An 18655-nucleotide genomic window follows, 5' to 3' on the forward strand; every position below is an offset into this window, starting at 1 on the left:
CCCAGAGTCCTGGATTCACTCCCCACTGGAGTCCATATCCTGTGGTTCCATGTTTACTCATTAGTGATGTCAACCTCTCATGGCCCCCGGTTCATTCCCCACTGGTGTCCATATCTGGTTGTTCCGAGTTCACTGCCCAGTGGTGTCAAGCTCTCATTGCCTTGAGCTCACTCCCCAATGGTGGTCACCTTCCATAGTCCCAGGTTCACTCCCCACTGGTGTCCATTTTCGGTGGTCCCTTGTTCACTCCCCAGTGGTGTCCTCCTCTCACAGCCCCTGGTTCATTCCCCAATTGAATCTGTATATAGTGGTTCTGTTTTTACTCATCAGTGGTGTCCCCCTCTAATTGCTCCAGGTTCACTACCCACTGGTTCTACCTCATTTAGGTAGTCCTTAATTTACTTCCCGGTTCAAATCCCGTGATACTGTGTTCACTCCCCAGTAGTGTCGCCTCCCAGTCCCAGGTTCACTTCCCACTGGTGTCCATCTCCCATAGTCCTGAGTTCACTCTCCACTGGTGTCCATCTTTTTTAAAAAAGTGGGTAGGCTGCATCCCTCTCTTTATCCATAATTTATAGAGTCTCCTGGTTGACTTCCCACTTGTTTACAGATCTTACAACCTGGAGTTCAATCCCCATCGGTGCCGTCATCCTATAGCCCCAGGTTTACTCCCCCACTGGTGCTCACATATCAAAGTCCTGGTTTACTCTTCACTTATCATAATATCTCTTGGTCCCTGGTCCACACGGATATAGATGTGAGTTTGTGGTATGACACCCGTTTTCACATCGGAAGGTCCTGGGTTCCAGCCTCGCTCGACGGATAGTGGAGTCATTGGAAAAGGCTCTTTACTCACATTCTTTCACCATACTCAGGTGTAACATGAGTACCTGGCCGTTAACAGCAGTGTCTTTGTCCGAAAAAAAAGTGTAATATTGCCTAACAGGCAGCATGTCTCGTTCTACATGTTGTGTTGCTGTTGGCTAGGGACCCATTGTAAAGCGCTTTGAGCACGTAAGTGGATATTGTGCTATATATTCAAGAAAGAAAAAAAAACAAAAAACCTCAAGTTCCCACTTCTACATTCGGTATTCTCCACTACTGTTCACACCCGGGTCTCTCGGTTTCCTCCCCTCTAATATTGACATATTGAATGGTCACTGGTTCAACCCCCACCGGTGCTCACCAATCAGAGTCCCTGGGTCAATGCGTACATTAAGATTTACTATGATTGTCATGTTGTTCATGAAACAACACGAGGCCACGCCACTTTATCAATGGGCAAAATAATGCAGACAGCAGTTGGGAACAACATGGCGGTTATAGGTAGAGCTCTTTTTGATTAAAAAATATTACTGTGAAAAAATTACAGTGCAGTTGTTTCACTTGTTACAAGTTACAGTGAAAAAATTGAAAGTGAAAGTAAAACTTTAAACTTCTGTTGTTTTGTTTGTGAGTGTTGGAATATACAAATTCTTTATAATAAAAGTCCCATTGCACAATTGACAAACATTTGGATGTTGGGTAAGGATACAATATGATATGTAAGATTGGGGGCTCCTTTACTTTAACGAAATGCTTATTCGCATTAATACTGCGAAAAGTGAGTCAACGGCGGAATCACTAGAGTAGAAGTGCTCTCTCCCATCTCTAAAAATTAGTCGTTGTCCCCCACTGAACATATCTAACACTGTATTTTCTGTTCAAAATGGCGTGATGTTGAATGGCTTGAAGTTGAATGAGAGTGTGTTAGTTTGAGCCAAGAAAGAAGAGGAGGGATGATTGAAACATTTTGCGGGCGTGACTTAGAATTGATATTTTTAACTTTTCAACTTTTCCTTCAACTTCAAGTCTGAAACTTGACACGATCGTGTTTTATTTTGTTTTTGTTACCCTAATCCAATCCATGAATCAAAATTTCCCCGTCCGCACTACCCAACTTGACCATTCGTTCACATCTTGAAATCTAGCAGTAGTACCTTTAATGAGAAAGAAAAAAAAAGGACCAAATTAAAGGCTGGAGAAAGATCTTTCTCCCACTTTTCCCCTCTTACTTGGAATGAACTCCCTGCTCCATTAAGACTAAGAATAAGAAGATCCCATCACTGAACATTTTTAAAAATCGGTTAAAAACATACTACTTTCAAAAAGTCTATGTGTTGCAAGTGTGTTTATGTGGTACGTGTGGAAGAGTGTAAGTGGCGTGTTTGAGGCAGTGGGTGGTGGGAGAGGGTGGCTATTCGTGTGTATTTTTCTTTTTCAATATGACAATTTTATTTGTAATGCGCCCAGAGTCTCCAACCAGGTGGATAGGTTGTGCAATATAAATGTGCATTATTATTATTATTATTATTATTATTATTATTATTATTATGAGAATAGTTCCGTCCCCGTATATTGTATAATTATTATTTACCATTTGTCAAATGTATTTTATAAAGTTCCAGGAATACCTCTCTCTCTCTCTCTCTCTCTCTCTCTCTCTCTCTCTCTCTCTCTCTCTTCTCTCTCTCTCTCTCTCGCTCTCTCTCTCCCTCTTCCTCTCTCTCTCTCTCTCTCTCTCTCTCTCTCTCTCTCTCTCTCTCTCTCTCTTCTCTCCTCTCTCTCTCTCTCTCTCTCTCTCTCTCTCTCTCTCTCTCTCTCTCTCCCTCTCTCTCTCTCTCTCTCTCTCTCTCTCTCTCCGCTGCTCGACTCGTATCTCAGTGCTCCTCCAAGTAATAGAAGTTCCCATAAATTAAATAAACTACCTCTACTACTACAGCCACAAAACCACTTCATCATTACTACTGCTACCACAGCAACCTCCACAATCGTTATAAAAACTATAGCAACCTCCACCACATTTACATTTTACATCATCATCCTCCTCATCATCATCGATACCACCAACACTACAACCATCACATCATTATCATTACTACCACTACCACAGCTACCACACCGTTGTCGTTATCAAAGCTACAGCAACCTCCGCTACCAGTACATCATCATCATTATCCTTATAGTCATCATCATTACCACTACTACATCATCAACACCACCACTACAATCACAACCCCCACAACAACAGACACATCGTTATCGTCAATGAAACGCAAAATAATAATAGTATCATTTTTTTTAAAAATAATATTATAATAATAATAATGATAATAATCATCATCATCATCATAATAATTATTATTATTATTATTGTTATTATTATTATTATTATTATTATTATTATTATTATTATTATTATTATTATTATTATTATTATTATTATTATTATTATTATTATTACTATTATTATAAAAATAATAATAATTATAATGATAATAATTAATAAATTTAAAGAAATAATAGATAGTAATAATAATAATGTAGTTTATTTATTCTGCGCCCAATCCTCTATACAATAAAGCTCTAGCCTCGAAGGCTACAACTACAAATAATTGAAATGAATGATATCTACTGGTTGCAGTACTACTGCGAATAATGGTGGCCTTACTTTAAATTCAAATGATAAATCAAAAACATTTTTTAAAAGTGAAGTGACTAGAGTAGAGTTCTAGACTAGAGTGACAAGAATTATCCCACTACTCTACTAACTCAAGACTCTTTTTATATCTAATAATAGTCTGGGAGGCCTTACAAAAGCTCCTCATACTAAGGCAAATAACTCAAATATTCCGTCAACTAACCCTAATGCAACAGTCAGACAACAGGGTAGTTACTGATGATGGTGAGTGGTAGTAGTGGCAGAGTGTTGTTAAGGCCGTGGGGGGGGGAGTGAATGGATTAGGTTTCAGGGTTGACTGAGGCGTTCCAGACTGTATCCGCGGCGGTGGTGCTCAAGTGAGAAAGATTGAAACAATGAAATGACAGTTTAGTACTACTAATAGTAGCATGACTTCAAATGTCAGAAATAGAAATATAGGGAGTTGATTCCGTGAGCAAAGAGCACACACTTCAGTCAAGTCCAGAGATACCATCATCTACCCGACTCCTAGCCCATCCTCTCCAGAGTAGTGAGAGGCGATCAACCAACAAAGGCCAGGATGTATAATTTATGAAGGATTTATTCAAGCGCATTGGATTATTTCATTCTTCATATCTTAATTTTAATGCATCACTTTATATAACAACAATCAAATACAGGGCAACTTCTGAATAAAACGACAACCCCTCGATAATGACATTGACCTCAGGTCCCGATTTTTTTGCTATACGTTATTAGTAATAAAAAAAAAACAAAATAGCGACATACATTTCAGTAAAACCCCTGTTTAACGACATTATTATAACAATAATCAGCAGTTGATACCGATACTTGATACCGACCATCATATTTCGCACTCTTAAACTTAAACAATAAAAACGCTTTTTTTTTGTTTCCAATGCGATCGCTTTGTCACCGACCAGTCAGGACACAATATTTACTACACTGTGTGGAATCAGCTTTAGTTCATATGGAATCACAGCAAAAGAAAAGAAGGTTATCAGTGGATAGAACTCTCAAGGGTCCGTTAACCTTCGCTGTTAGCTACTTGTCTGAGGTCAGTGGAGGTTAACTAATCATCATATCTTGTCGCGCCAGTGAGTCAGCCAGTCCCGGGCAGTCTGGTTGCATTCCCTCAGGTCAGCATTGGTGCAGTGAGGTCCCAGCGAGCATTCGGACAGGATGTGGTCCATGGTCTGTCTGGGGTGACCGCATGGGCATTCAGTGCCCGGTGAGATTTTCCATTTAAAGAGATTGGTGACGGTGTTTCCCACCTTTGCTCTAGCTCTGTTCAACGCCACCCAGTCTTTTCTCTTGAGGTCTGTGCCTGCTGGGAGCTTTTCTGTTGGGGGCTGGAGGGCATCGTTTGCTGTCTTGTCCCATTCTACCCATTTGTCCAGGCGGAAGAATGCTGAATGGTCTGGGTGAAGGCTCTCTATTGTGAGGAAGCTTTTCCTTGATTTGAGCCTGCTTTTGGGCAATTGTGGTCATAAAGGAGGTTAACTAATATAAGGCAATGCCATGTCCAATTGGGAATTGGGTGGGGGTGGATTATGGATATTTATGGCTTTAGAATATTATGTTGGAATTACTGGGAAAAAGAAAAACATATTTCACTTTATTATTTTCATTTGAAAAATCAGTTGTTTTTCTAACAAAGTAACTATACGTACTACGCCTACGAATAGTGGAAACAACCACTTTTCCCTATCTGTACTCCCAGCACTCTTATGTGTTGAAGGTTAGGTTGTGAGCTTTTTCTGTACTTTCTGAAGCTTTCCTTCGTGAACAAAATGGCGCTTTCGGTAAAGGCCCGTTCGGTAAACAAGACATTCTCTTCTTCATGAATTTGAAGAAGAGAATGATGTACTTTTCAGTAAAAAGTCCACAAAAAGGTAAGTAAACTAGATACAACAATTTTCTTTCCTGATTTAAGTGGTAACTCATTTGTCATCCCCCTCACTCTCACTGAAAAGTAGAGGGTGGTAGGGGCTGCCTGAAGTTTGAAGCGTGGGATCATGAAAATACTAATGAAAAATGAAAGAGTGATAATGGAGAGGCTTTGGATGGAAACAATACAGACAATAGACGTTTCGGGTACAAACCCTTCTTCAGCACAACAAACAAATAAATGTTGAAATTTAAAAGAAGTAAGAATAGGCTCTAGACTCTAGACGTTAAAAAAAAAATTAATAGTGAAAAAAAAATTGTCCCCGTTGACGGTATTTGAAGTCGAGATGTTTAATAATCGGAATTATATCTATTTAGAAGAAATTATGAATTAAGCCACTTTTATTTTAAATGTAGATTGCACATTAGCATAAATTTTTTTTTAAACTACAAAAAATCCATTGTGGCAAACGGTTGCTTTCTAGTCAAAACATCTGTAAAATTACTCTGCTCAGCATGGACCACTATTTTATTAAAGTACCTTCCTTTTTGTAGCTTTAGTGACTTTATTTTTGTGATTACTAACATGCTGGAGCGATATCTAATTAGTAGTAATGTGAGTTAGGTGTCACTTCGCATTTTAATAGCAATAGAAAAAAACCTTGATTGGTTTGTAAATGTCCTTATACTTATACTTATATGACCATTGTTTTTGTTCTCTGCAGCCATTTTCATTGAAGTAGTATTGAAAGGTACTGCAGGGTAGTCCTAGGGTTTTTTAGTTGTTTTTTGTTTTTGTTTGTTTTTTTGTTTATGAATTTTCTTAATGCGCCTTCAAAAATGCCATCTGAACATCAATTTTATAATGTAGTAATTTTTCTCGAATGACAAGTTCTGATTGAATGTTAAGAGACCATTTTACTTAGTACAATATAGTGTGGTTTGAATTTTTATTGACTTTACTTTAAATGTCGAAAACAACACGACCTTGGCTTTGCATTTGTGGTTTTGTTGTATGCCATTTAGCTTTTGACCTGGTCCCTGCTCTGAGTACAACCATATGCGACACAAGGTTAAGTTCTTAGATAAAACTCTTGACTTACTTTCATATTCGTTTAATGTACTGAACTGTAACAGCATTCTCTCATTTGTAGAAAATATTGTAATTATTTACTTAATATTTTAGTTTTAGTAACTTTGTTATGATCTTTATTCCATGTTTTTCAGTTTCAATCATATGACCCAGAGGAAGACCAGCTGATATTTCACTTTTGTGTTAACGGGTGGGAACAAGGAAAAAAGAGATTAACTTTGGGTAAAGGAGATCGCCCTAACCAGAGATAGAAGGTTGGTTTTGGATCTTTTTGGAAGGTTGCAGGAGCTGTTTTTTACTTTTTTATTTTATTATTGAAGTATCATATGCACAAGGATATGATGTTTGAGAATAACTAGGGGGTAAATTATCATCAATGACTTTTCTATCTTGATTGCCAAGACAATTTTAATAAAGTAGTCAAACTGATTCTGAATTTTAAAATACATCCAGAAGGAGGGAGAGGAAATGTGTGCCTAAATACATCTCATTTACAGTCTTCAGTGTATGGGCTGCATGATGTAAAGCAAAAGACTTGATTTATTCATTGTATCTGATTGCGCTGGATTAGTATTATTAGTGAATCTTGTTATTAAGATTTCTTTTCAATTGCTCTATAATCTGCATGTTGAAATCCATCACAAATGAGTTGTGCAAGTGACATTTTACGCTATTAATATACTGTCTCTAGTGTAGATAATTTCATTTTTTTTGTTTAAAAAGATTTTCTTACCACGCAGGACTCTGAAGTTAAATTGCAGTGCTTACTTTCAAATTGCTGAAGTTGAAAACAATGGGCACTGGCTTCTGAAGATCACAAGTGCTAACCACAACCATGAAAATCACCCATGTGAATTGGTAAGAATCATTTATTCATTTTAATTGACATATTGTCTCCGCAGTTTTTAGCAGTCGCACATTTTACACTTGACAGCAATTAACTGCAAATTCGATTTTAGTCGCAATTCTGACCTTCTGACTCAATTATTTTTATAAATATGTATTACTTGTTTCTTTTCTTGGTGCTTTATATTTTCAGTACTTAATTGTACCCCCCCCCCCCCCCCTCCCACTATTGAGTGTAATATATAGTAATAGATTAGTCAGGTACAGGCACTATTGACACGAGGACAGAATGTTTATAGAATAACAACCATTCCAACTCACATTACATTACAATACATTCGAGGCAGCACTGAGGAGATGGAAAGATGATGACCAGCTTTAACAAAAAAGATGTTTTGGGAAGGGTTCTGGGCAGAGTGTTCACATTTTTTTTATCTCTTATATCTGTTTTCCCTTTCCATGTTGCTCATTTTCTTCCCCTGGTACTTGCAAGGGCCTTTAGTTGGGAGAGAGACGGTCAAATACAGTACCTTTCTTCTTGAGATGATAAAATTCCTTGTAAATCATCTGTTATGTACTGTGATAGTTATAAGTTTTGAATGTAACTGCACATTGTAAACATTTTAGCGGAGGCTTCATAGTTAGACCCTTTTTTGTCTTTTTTTTTATTTGTTTTTTTTTTTATTTTTTTTTTTTTTGTTTTTGTTTTTTTTGTTTTTGTTTTTTTGTTTTTTGTTTTTCTGTTCCATATTAAGAATTATAAGATTTGATTTTAGCTGAAAAATTGTGAAAATGTGCTTATATACCCAGAAATAGGATATTATTTTTAAATTTTAATGCTTTATGTCACTTAAGTATGCAGTGTTATTAAAATTAATTCATGGCATTTCAAAAGACCACGTGTTTTTTAACCTGTTTGAATTTTGTAAAATTAAAGGCAAATTTTGACCTATTGATGGCACATTTTGTCATATTTCATGGCAATATTTTGCTTTTTTATTTTATTTTATAGGCTGAGAAATGAACTCCTGTCCAGCTTTGTTATGAAATATAAAGGTACTTTACAGTTATTAGGAATTTGACGTTTCTCTCAGGGTTTTTTATAGCATTAAACAGTCAATATCAATTGCTTGCTACCCTTTGGATCGGATGCTAGTCTATCACTCAGTTCTTTCCAGACAGACACATCTCCTGTTGGGTGGACAGGGGGAACCTTAGGGGGACCTAAGAGGAAAAAGTACTGTAATAATATGATTGTCTTTAGACTTTTCAAAATAAACTTTGAATTCGCCTATGAGTATGATCCAGTTATTATAAGTGCTTGATTTCAGAGGACCTTAGTTATAAACGGTGACCACTCTGTTGCGTTTTTGTATGCCATGAAAAAATTACAAAGACAATGAAGTGACATATTTTGGGAATTCTGTACTGATTCATCGAACTCTTGAATTTGACAAACGCTTGTTGAATTTTAGTTCATTCAAGTATTTTAGAGTGACAGGCACAATGCGTGCATTATGGATTTTTGCAGATTTTTGTTTTCAAAGTGTCAATAAAATGGTTATTTTTTGTTAGCTGGCTGATCTGAATTGAATGCCAATTCATACTATTTCATACTTTAACCTTTTCTCCTTTTACATTTAGACTTCCGTAGCTGAAGGGGTGTGCAGTCTCTACCGTGGATTTAAATCCCAAGTCAAGGTGAACCTACGTGTCGAGAACTGCATGGCTGCAAAGGTATGCAGTCTCTGACATGGATTTATTTGTTATTTAATCCCAAGAGCCAAGAAATATGTGCTGTTTCTGATCATTTATTTTCAGTTGTGTGATGTGTACACAATTATTCTTTGTTGTTAACTGTTATGATTTCCTAGCTTGTCCAAGGGTTGATATTATGCAGGCTGTAGTGTATTCCAGTTTGGGATAATTATTTTTTCATAATAAATCGTGTTCCTTGCCAATGGTGGCAATTTGTGTGATTTTGTTTTTCCATTTTCTTAGTTGTATTTTGCAACTGTTTTCCTCCTACCTCTAGTGCTATTACCAGCTACCACCAGCGCTATTACTGTTAATCCCTGAGTCCCTACTAATACTATAACACACAGAATCCCTACCACTGGTGCTATCACACACAGAGTCCCTACCACCTATTACTGTTGGCCACTGATTCCCTACCACCAGCGCTATTGCTATTATTAGCTACTGAGTCCCTACCACCTGCACTTTTACCACCAGCGCTATCACACACGGAGTCCCTACCACCAGCGCTATTGCTATGAGGCACAGAGTCAGTAAAACCAGCGCTATTTCAGTGCAACCTCTGGATAGCGACATTGACCTCTGGCCCCTTTTTATTGGCTAGGTCATTAGTAATAAAAAAAAAATTTAAATAGCGACATATATTTTAGTAAAACTCCTGTTTAGCGACGTTGATATAGCAATAGTTGGCAGTTGATTCACATGTTTGATACCCGATTCTCATCATCCCATGTTCTTAACCAATAAAAAACACTTTATTTTCCTCCCAATGAGATTGCTTCATTACCGACCAAACAGAAGACATGTTTACAACTACTACAGTGCGTAGAATCAATGCTAGTTCATATGGAACCACAGCAAAAAGAAGTTTATCAGTGGATGGAACTCTCAAGGGTCCATTAACATTCCCGCTACCTTTTTCTCAAGCGTGATTGATGTTGATGCAAAGATGCCTACATGTCAGACACCAACCAGTGTTTCTGAATGATGCATCATGTCGATTTTCACTACTATTTTTCTCATACCATTTTGGGGATCGGAGTGTTATTTGATATCCGAAACTCTGGTGTATCTTGTCACCAGGTTATTCGAAACCCAAGTCGCGCATTCTGCATGTTGAGAATAATCGGGCGTATCTTGTCATTGTCACCAGGTTATTTGACACCCGAGTCGTGCTTGCGCATGTTGAGAATAAGCTACAGTCAACAACTTCCAGCGTGTGAATTTATCAGCTTGGTGGTAACAGGGCTCAGTGGTACATACCTTACAGAGAATGTCAACATAGCATTGTGCATTCGTCTCTCTTATCAACTGAGGAAATATCTATTGTTTGTGACATTATCACTAATTATATTTGAGAAAACACTTTTCAAAATTTCATTATACAATACTTAAACAATCAAGCTGTTGAGCAAGTTTCGGTTTATAAATATTTGGGTATTTTAATTGACAATAAATTGCAGTGGCATTTACAAACCGATGCTGTTATCTCTAAATTGAATAAAAGAATGTATTTTATTCGGAAACTTTCAGAATTTGACATAGACAAAACGTTATGCACCCTATTTTTTATAGATCCGTTTTGGAGACCGTTATTACTTTTGTATTACAGCTTGGTGTGGAAATGCCAGTACTTGCGACATTAAGAAAATTGATTGGATAATTGATAAAGCCAGGAGTTATACTTACCCAATTTCCAATGTGTAAGAACTGTTCAAGAGATTTTGTCTAAGTAAAATGGAGAAAGTTATGAAGGATGGCGATCACCCCCTTCACAAATATATTAAGTTCTCCATGAGGAGCCGTCGCCTCATATCTATAAAAACAAAGACAACACATCACCTTAAATCATTTTTGCCAAATAAGTATTTGAATGTTTAACGCGCAACTGTGATTTAAATTAAATACTATTTTATAATTATACACACACAAGTTCGGACTAGAGGCCAGAGGTATGGCGGTAGGGATGATGTGGTAGTGGTGGTAGGGATGATGATGTGGTGGTGATTGTAGTAGTAGTGGTCTTAGAGATGATGATGTGAAGGTGGTTGTAGTAGTAGTGGTGGTAGGGATGATGATGTGGTGGTGGTTGTAGTAGTGGTGGTAGGGTTGATGATGTGGTGTTGGTTGTAGTAGTAGTGGCCTATCTCAATTTATCAAATTAATATATAATGTGTCGCTATGCGCTCTTGGTTGTATATTTTTTACATCTTTGTGCATTTGCATATATATATATATATATATATATATATATATATATATATATATATATATATATATATATATATATATATATATATATATATATATATGTGTGTGTGTGTGTGTGTGTGTGTGTACACATTGTCGCCATAGATTCTCAACTTTGTGTTTATACATTTTTATGCATGCCACGTCTGTAAACGAATTTCCATTTTTTGGGGATGAATACAGTATATATTATTGTTATTATTATTATTATTATTATTATTATTATTATTAGTAGTAGTAGTAGTAGTAGTAGTAGTAGTAGTATAGTAGTAGTAGTAGTAGTAGTAGTAGTAGTAGTAGTAGTAGTAGTAGTAGTAGTAGTAGTAGTAGTAGTAAATTAACAACAATATTATTAAATATTATTATATTATTTATTTTTATTATTATCATTCTTTCATTTTCTTCATTTTTTTTTTATTTCATTAATTTGTCATTGTCATTTACATCAGGATATTTTTACCATGTTTTATTATAATGATAATAATAATAATAATAATAATAATAATAATAATAATAAAAATAATAATAATAATAATAATAATAATAATAATAATAATAATAATAATAATAATAAACAAAAAGATCGCAGGAAACGATTTAATCGGTGCATCGCTGTGAACTTTTCATCAAAATATGTTTATTTGTTATGTTTTTATTTCATAAAAATATGTATATAATAACCAGGGCTGAAAATCTGCCGACTAAAGGCGGATTTCCGCCTAAATGGTAGTTTAACTCCGCCCATCCCAATCACAATTCCTCCTTTTTCAAAAAAAAATAATTTTATAAATAAACAGTGGTTTTGAAAATTTGTCAGAAATTTTCCGCTGAATTTGCCGTGTCAAACATTTCCCTCAAAACCACAAAATCCCCATTATGTCTATGTCATATTTTGACACCTGTGCTCAGTCTCGTGAAATTTGGTGACGGTCCCGTTTTTATGACGTCGGGCCAGACAGAATGGCACCAGATGTCATAATTGACCCAGAAGACCAGTGATGTTCTTTGATTAGCTAGTTGATGGTTGAAGTTGAAGGGAAAGGGGAGGGACAAATGGGTCTGGATTATTTTTCTCTGTTGTAGGTACCTATTGCCTTTTTAATATATATATATATATATATATATATATATATATATATATATATATATATATATAAATATATATATATATATATATATATATATATATATATATATATATATATATATATATATATATATATATATATATTAAAAAGGCAATAGGTACCTACAACAGAGAAAAATAATATATATATATATTTATATATATATTATATATATATATATATATATATATATATATATATATATATATATATATATATATATATATATATATATATATATATATATATATATATATATTTTTTTTTTTTTTTTTTTTTTTTTTTTTTTTTCCTCTTTCCCTTTGCCTTTCTTTCTATTTCTCTTTTCTTCTTTTTTTTTTTTTTAGATATATAGAATTCATAAGTTCAATATCAATTCCTACCACAACTACTACAACCACCACCACGCAATCATCTCTAAGACCACTACTACTACAACCAACACCACATCATCAACCCTACTACCACTACTACAACCACCACCACATCATCATCCCTACCACCACTACTACTACAACCACCACAACATCATCCCTACCACCACTACTATTGCAACTACCACCACTACTATTGCAACTACCACCACGTCATTATTCCTACCACAGCTACTACAACCACCACCACACAATCATCCATACGACCACTACCACTACAATTACCACCACATCATCATCCCTACCACCTCTAACACATCATCATCTCTCTCTCTCTCTCTCTCTCTCTCTCTCTCTCTCTCTCTCTCTCTCTCTCTCTCTCTCTCTCTCTCTCTCTCCCTTTGCTTTTGTTTTTTTCTATTTCTCTTTTCCTTCTTTTTTTTTTTTTTTGATATAGAATTCATAAGATCAATAAGATCTCTGGTTGTGTCAGTAACGATTATTCGTGTATTTAACCATTCAACTTATTTCCACGACAGCAACTACTAATTTTAATTCGGAACTAAATTCACAAGGGGGTTATTTTTAGTTTAAAAGCAAAACATTGCCTGCAGAATCGAAAGTAGAAGTTGGTGGATACATATCGAGTATTCATGACTGAGCTCTGAAGTTGTTTCTGTTACAGTTTCTTATTTCTGCTTCTGAAATTCCTGTGTGTTGCAATTCATTTCAGTCGTATTGAGTCTGAAAATACATTTTACTTAGCCTTGGTATTCGTGAGAAATGGCTATGGTGTCTCATTTCTGGGCTGAGACTACGACTTACAAACTATTGACCGTGGTGGGGGAAAAATTCAAATTTGTTTGTTCTCATTGAAACCTAATCCATAATAAAGTAAAGGGCGTTTCAACACGATTCTAAACCTAATCTGCCGTTGTTTTTTAAAAACACAGTATATGCAATGTTAATCATATAGCACATAGACGTATACTGTGATCTTCAATAAAACGGCAGTAATGACACCATTTCAAAAATAGATAATCAAATTGACAGTAGTGTTGTAATTGTAAAGACTGTAAAATGTACTCCTAACTACACGTAATTGTCTTTGTTAGTAACTGGAGGGTTGGGACCTGAAAATGATAAATATCGGATAGTGACCATCTTTCCAAAAATTGGCCTTAATAAGATGACTGCTGAAATTTCAATAAGGGTTCTTATTATTAATTTCATTTAGTCATTGGGCGTAATATTTTGACCTGAATTTAATTTTAATAAAAATATTTACTTAGGGGTGCAGTAAAGTTTAGAATTGCAAAATTCTGATTTTTTCATTCTCCAAAACCAATTTAACCTTGTTTAATCCATAATTATAAGGTATACTAAATTGGCACTGATTTAAGCATAAACAGCGCCAAATAATGGTTATTCCTTCTGACAAAAAGGAAACACAAATCATTAAATCCATCGATAAACAAAATGAACAATGGATTTTATTCTGAGACTTATCACTCAAAAGTCCTAAAAATCTTGTCACAATCATCTCTAGGCCTTTTATCACATCATTATTGGAATGACAATTGCATGTTTACCTAAGTAGGTACCTGGCGGGTGGTTGGATGGGAGCATCACCCTTGAATCATATACCTATGATGTTCGCATGGGTGTACGATCCGATAGTGATGTCGTTTCTTCATCTCTTTACTACCCTATCCTGCTTCTTTGGTTTGTGATTGTATTTTGACGGGGGATATTTTTTTTTCTGTAAATCTTCTGCCAGTTTGTTCTTGGTTATTTATAATTTAGTTTATGATATCTTGAGGTTATGATTTTGATTTACATTTGTACTATTTTTGTTAGATTGCTTGTTTTTTTGTTTCAGCGGTCTCTCATATAACCTCAATTGTGTTGGAAGAGACCTAAAGCAACAAACAAACAAACAAAAAATAAGTAGGTACCTACTGATACCGTCGATGTAGACCATTGAAATTAGCTCGCAGAATTTCAGAATTTTTTTTTTCGAGTTTGTATTTACTACATCCCTGATACGCGCTGCGTGGTTAATGTAATGCTGTCATGTATATAGGTTAATATTGTTTAATTAATATTTTAGCAAATAATAATTCATCAAAGAAAATCAAATAAACATAGGGAATGGTTAAATTGGTTCGAAAGACGTGGACTGAATGCATGACAAAAATAAATAACTGCATTTTTATTTTTATTTGTTTTTATTCCACAGCTCAATTGCCTGCATTGATCCACCGAAATTGTTTTCGGTTAAATATGGTGTAAACGAAAGAACAGATCATCATGGAAAATGTATATGAAATTCTGCAAGTGAATGCTGATGCCACGGTGGAGGAAATCAGAAAGTCTTACATCAAACTTGCAAAAGTTTACCACCCTGACAAAAATAATGAGCATGAAGAAAATGTTAAAATAGATGACGTTGCATCCGGTGCTTTTTTAGAATCAAAGGACTATTGTAATTTATTTGTGAAAATTAATTATGCATGGAAGGTCTTAAGTAACCCTATGCTTCGAACAGAGTTTGATATAAAGTGGAAAGAGAGATGTTTACACCAGACTTTTCCCATTCAAGATACTGTGCATTTTAGCGACTTTGACTTTGAAGAAGATGATAAATGTTTTGTGTATCCCTGTAGATGTGGAAGTCATTATGTTCTATCTGAGATGGAGGCTGAGTTGTTTTACGATTTGGTCTGTTGTGAAACGTGTTCTTTAACAATTCAAGTGGACTATGAAAAGGAATGAATATTCAATGTGTGCATATATTAATTTGATTAATAAAGAAATGAAGTAAAATGTTGCAATAACCAGGAAATGTTTTTACTTTGTCGACTTTACTATCTGCGGGAAATGTTCTTTGTCAAAATTAGTTTTCAACCTGGTTCACTGTTAGGGAGCGTTCACATATTACGTCATCAGCTAGGGGGGGAGGGGGGGTCTACCAAATGTTGACATGTGTTGACATGGGGGAGGGGGGGGGGTCAGACCCAAGATGATGTCATCAAAACATAGGCAAATTAGGCCTATTTTATTAAATGCAAGAGCTTCAAAAATGGCATTCCAAATAAATTAGCAAAAAGGTGAAAATTTTATGTCCCCATTGTATCGTAAAACATAAACTATCAACAGTTTCTGAAATTAATAAAATGTCTGAATGTGTTTAATCAAACGTTGATAATCAATGTTTATGGTTTGAAAAATGAATAATAAATATTTTTATCTTTTAGTTTTTATTAAATTTGATGACGTCATCATCTGTTGGGGGAGGGGGGGGGGGTCAGGTCAATGATGACAAGTGATGACTTGGGGGAGGGGGGGGGGTCTAAAAAGGGCAAATTTTTGATGACGTAATATGTGAACGCTCCCTTACTGTCGTTTCTTCTATTCTATCCTTTTAATTACCCATTATTTACAAAGTTTCAAAGTTTATTCAATCTTGTTCTTAGGCTTTCGCCAATAAATCACACAATTTGATGGCAGCATACAAGAAAGTGGAAAAAAATCGTAAATGGAACCAAAAAATAAACTGATACTTTTAATAACCACCAAAAAAAAATAAAAAAAAATACAACAATCGTAATACCACCACTACGTACAATAACAATAATAATAATAATAATAATAATAATAATAATAATAATAATAAAATAACAGAAGGGCCACAGCAATAATATCTAGTTTTGTTTTTGTAAATGAGGACCACGCTTATACCCGATTCGTTGACAATAAAGAAGATAGGAATAATATCATGGTAATTCTGTTTCGGATAATAAAGTTATTCCCACGTTTTTCTCACTTTTAATCCATCCCTGCCAATAACAGCATTGTGTCATAAAACAGGTACGTGTCAAATGAACAAGCAAGTCCGAACAGCAGGTTCAAAGAGGCGAGTCCTACTCTTTGAGTTTGAGTTTCCTCATTAATATTAATATGCATAAAGTCGATGAATGGTGGTGTAAAATCAAAGAATTTTGTGAACCGCTGTCGGTCCAGGGATGGTAAACTTAATTGGACACATGTCATCAAGAATCGGCGTGGGAGGAGCTAAGATAGACAGTATTAAATAGATAGATAGATCAAAGTAAACAAGTCCCTCTCTCTCTCTCTTTTGTTTATTTGTAGATGTATGTTTAATTTCTGTCAATATTGTTATTAATATAAACCCCATCAATGGAACAGACCTAAAATGAACAAGTAAAAGTGAAGTTTAATATTGTTAATTTAGTTTATCGTAATAAATCTGACCCTTTTTTCTATTTTCCGTCAACAAATTAAGGTTAATCGAGCTCAATCAAAGTCATTAAAATAGAGACTAAATCGCAAAGCGTCCCTGGTTGCATAAAAAAGAAAATGGAGGCGCTCGACCTCTCACTAGCAAGTTTTGATGACGTTGTTCTTGTGGTGATGTTGATGATTGTTTTTGTTATGGGGATGTGAGAAACTTAGTTGTGACATGACACCGGAAATATCCGACGATAGACTTATTAACTCATCAACAGGGGAAGGGTAGAGAAATAAAATTGATTATACCGAGGAGAAAAAGAAGAGGAGATTGAGAGTATTGAGGAAAAAGGAGGAGGCGGAGGAGGAGAATGACAAATAAATTAAATTGCATATGTTTGAATGTCTGCTATTACTAGATATGTTTATTAAAGGGGGAGCTGTAGTCAAAACCCCATTTTTTATTGTAATGCTAATATTGTTATTCCCTTGTTATTTTTAGGGGGTAGGACGTCTAATTTGATGATTAACACCAAAAAAAAAAAACAAAAGCAGATTATTTATTCTTTCTGACATACAGGGACAATACAGGCTAAAATTAGATCAAAAAACCCAAAATGTCTTACAGTGATGCAAAAAAAAAAACAACAACTAATAGATCTCTTCAAAATTTACACACAATGTTTCTTACAACAAAAGCTACATCATGATGGATAGGTTTAGCAATAGTCTTGAAAATAGATTTTAAAGAATTCTTTTTCGATTTCGACTGAAAATTTGGTGCGGAAAAAATCGATTTAAAAATTCATAAAATTGCTAAATTGTAGTTTACCCCAAAAGCCATCCATCATAATACAAAACCCATCATTAGAAAGATTCTGGAGACAATCTGGTGGAAAACAATCCAGATATTATGAATGTTAGAAAATCAGAAAATGACTCAAAATGGATTTTGAGAAAACGCAAAATTTGTCTTTAATTTGATAATAAAGATAATTTTGCAGACAAACAAAGGCCAACATCCATCAAAATTTCAAAGTATAATCATCATGGTTAGATCTGTCTTTTTTTTTCAACTAAAAAAGATTGCTTCTTTTAGACGGTTCATATCTGAATATGTGACCAAACACCTGGTTGTGTCCCTCGTACTATCGAAATTGGATTATTGCAATGCTCTGTTGTTTGCCTTTTCGCAATATAATCTTCAGATTGTCAAAAACACCGCTGCCAGACTAGTATTCATGAAGCGTGCGATTCTGCCAGACCTCTGCTTCATGACCTGCATTGGCTGCCTGTTGAGAAAAGGATTAAATTAAAAGCTTGTGTTTTAGTGTATCGTTGTCTTGAAGGTATTGCCCCTTCCTACATTTCGGAACTAATTGAAAGATATTCAAAACTCCGCCCCTTACGTTCGGCCAGTGATTCCACCAAACTAGTTGTCCCTCGAATACGGAAAAATGCTGGAATGAGATCCTTTTCTCATTTCGGACCCTCAGTTAGGAACGCCTTACCACAGAGCATTCGTGAAAAAGAAGCGTTGTCTATTTTTAAACGTTCGCTTAAAACATATCTGTTTCGTCTT

At 35.2% G+C, this 18655-nt stretch overlaps 1 protein-coding gene across 12 annotated transcripts; it reads left to right on the forward strand.

Annotated features, from left to right (window-relative positions):
- The first annotated feature begins 1410 nt into the window (after positions 1 to 1410).
- LOC144969054 (DPH4 homolog) lies at positions 1411 to 15663 on the forward strand. 12 transcript variants are annotated; one of them, XM_078908040.1, is made up of 7 exons: positions 1411 to 1524; positions 4405 to 4538; positions 6599 to 6718; positions 7205 to 7322; positions 8323 to 8366; positions 8955 to 9011; positions 15062 to 15663. In XM_078908040.1, the coding sequence occupies exon 7, from the start codon at positions 15133 to 15135 to the stop codon at positions 15595 to 15597; it is 465 nt and encodes a 154-aa protein (XP_078764166.1). In that variant the 5' UTR covers positions 1411 to 1524; positions 4405 to 4538; positions 6599 to 6718; positions 7205 to 7322; positions 8323 to 8366; positions 8955 to 9011; positions 15062 to 15132; the 3' UTR covers positions 15598 to 15663. The 12 variants fall into 12 exon arrangements, with proteins under 12 accessions (XP_078764166.1, XP_078764163.1, XP_078764164.1 ...); XM_078908037.1 differs by lacking the exon at positions 8323 to 8366 and having other exon boundaries at positions 8955 to 9047; XM_078908038.1 differs by lacking the exon at positions 8323 to 8366.
- The last annotated feature ends 2992 nt before the right edge of the window (positions 15664 to 18655 follow it).

The sequence above is a fragment of the Berghia stephanieae genome, chromosome 3, assembly GCF_034508935.2.
Source record: "Berghia stephanieae isolate SIO BIC M18660-M18661 chromosome 3, UCSD_Bste_1.3, whole genome shotgun sequence".
Taxonomy (NCBI): Eukaryota; Metazoa; Mollusca; class Gastropoda; order Nudibranchia; family Aeolidiidae; genus Berghia; species Berghia stephanieae.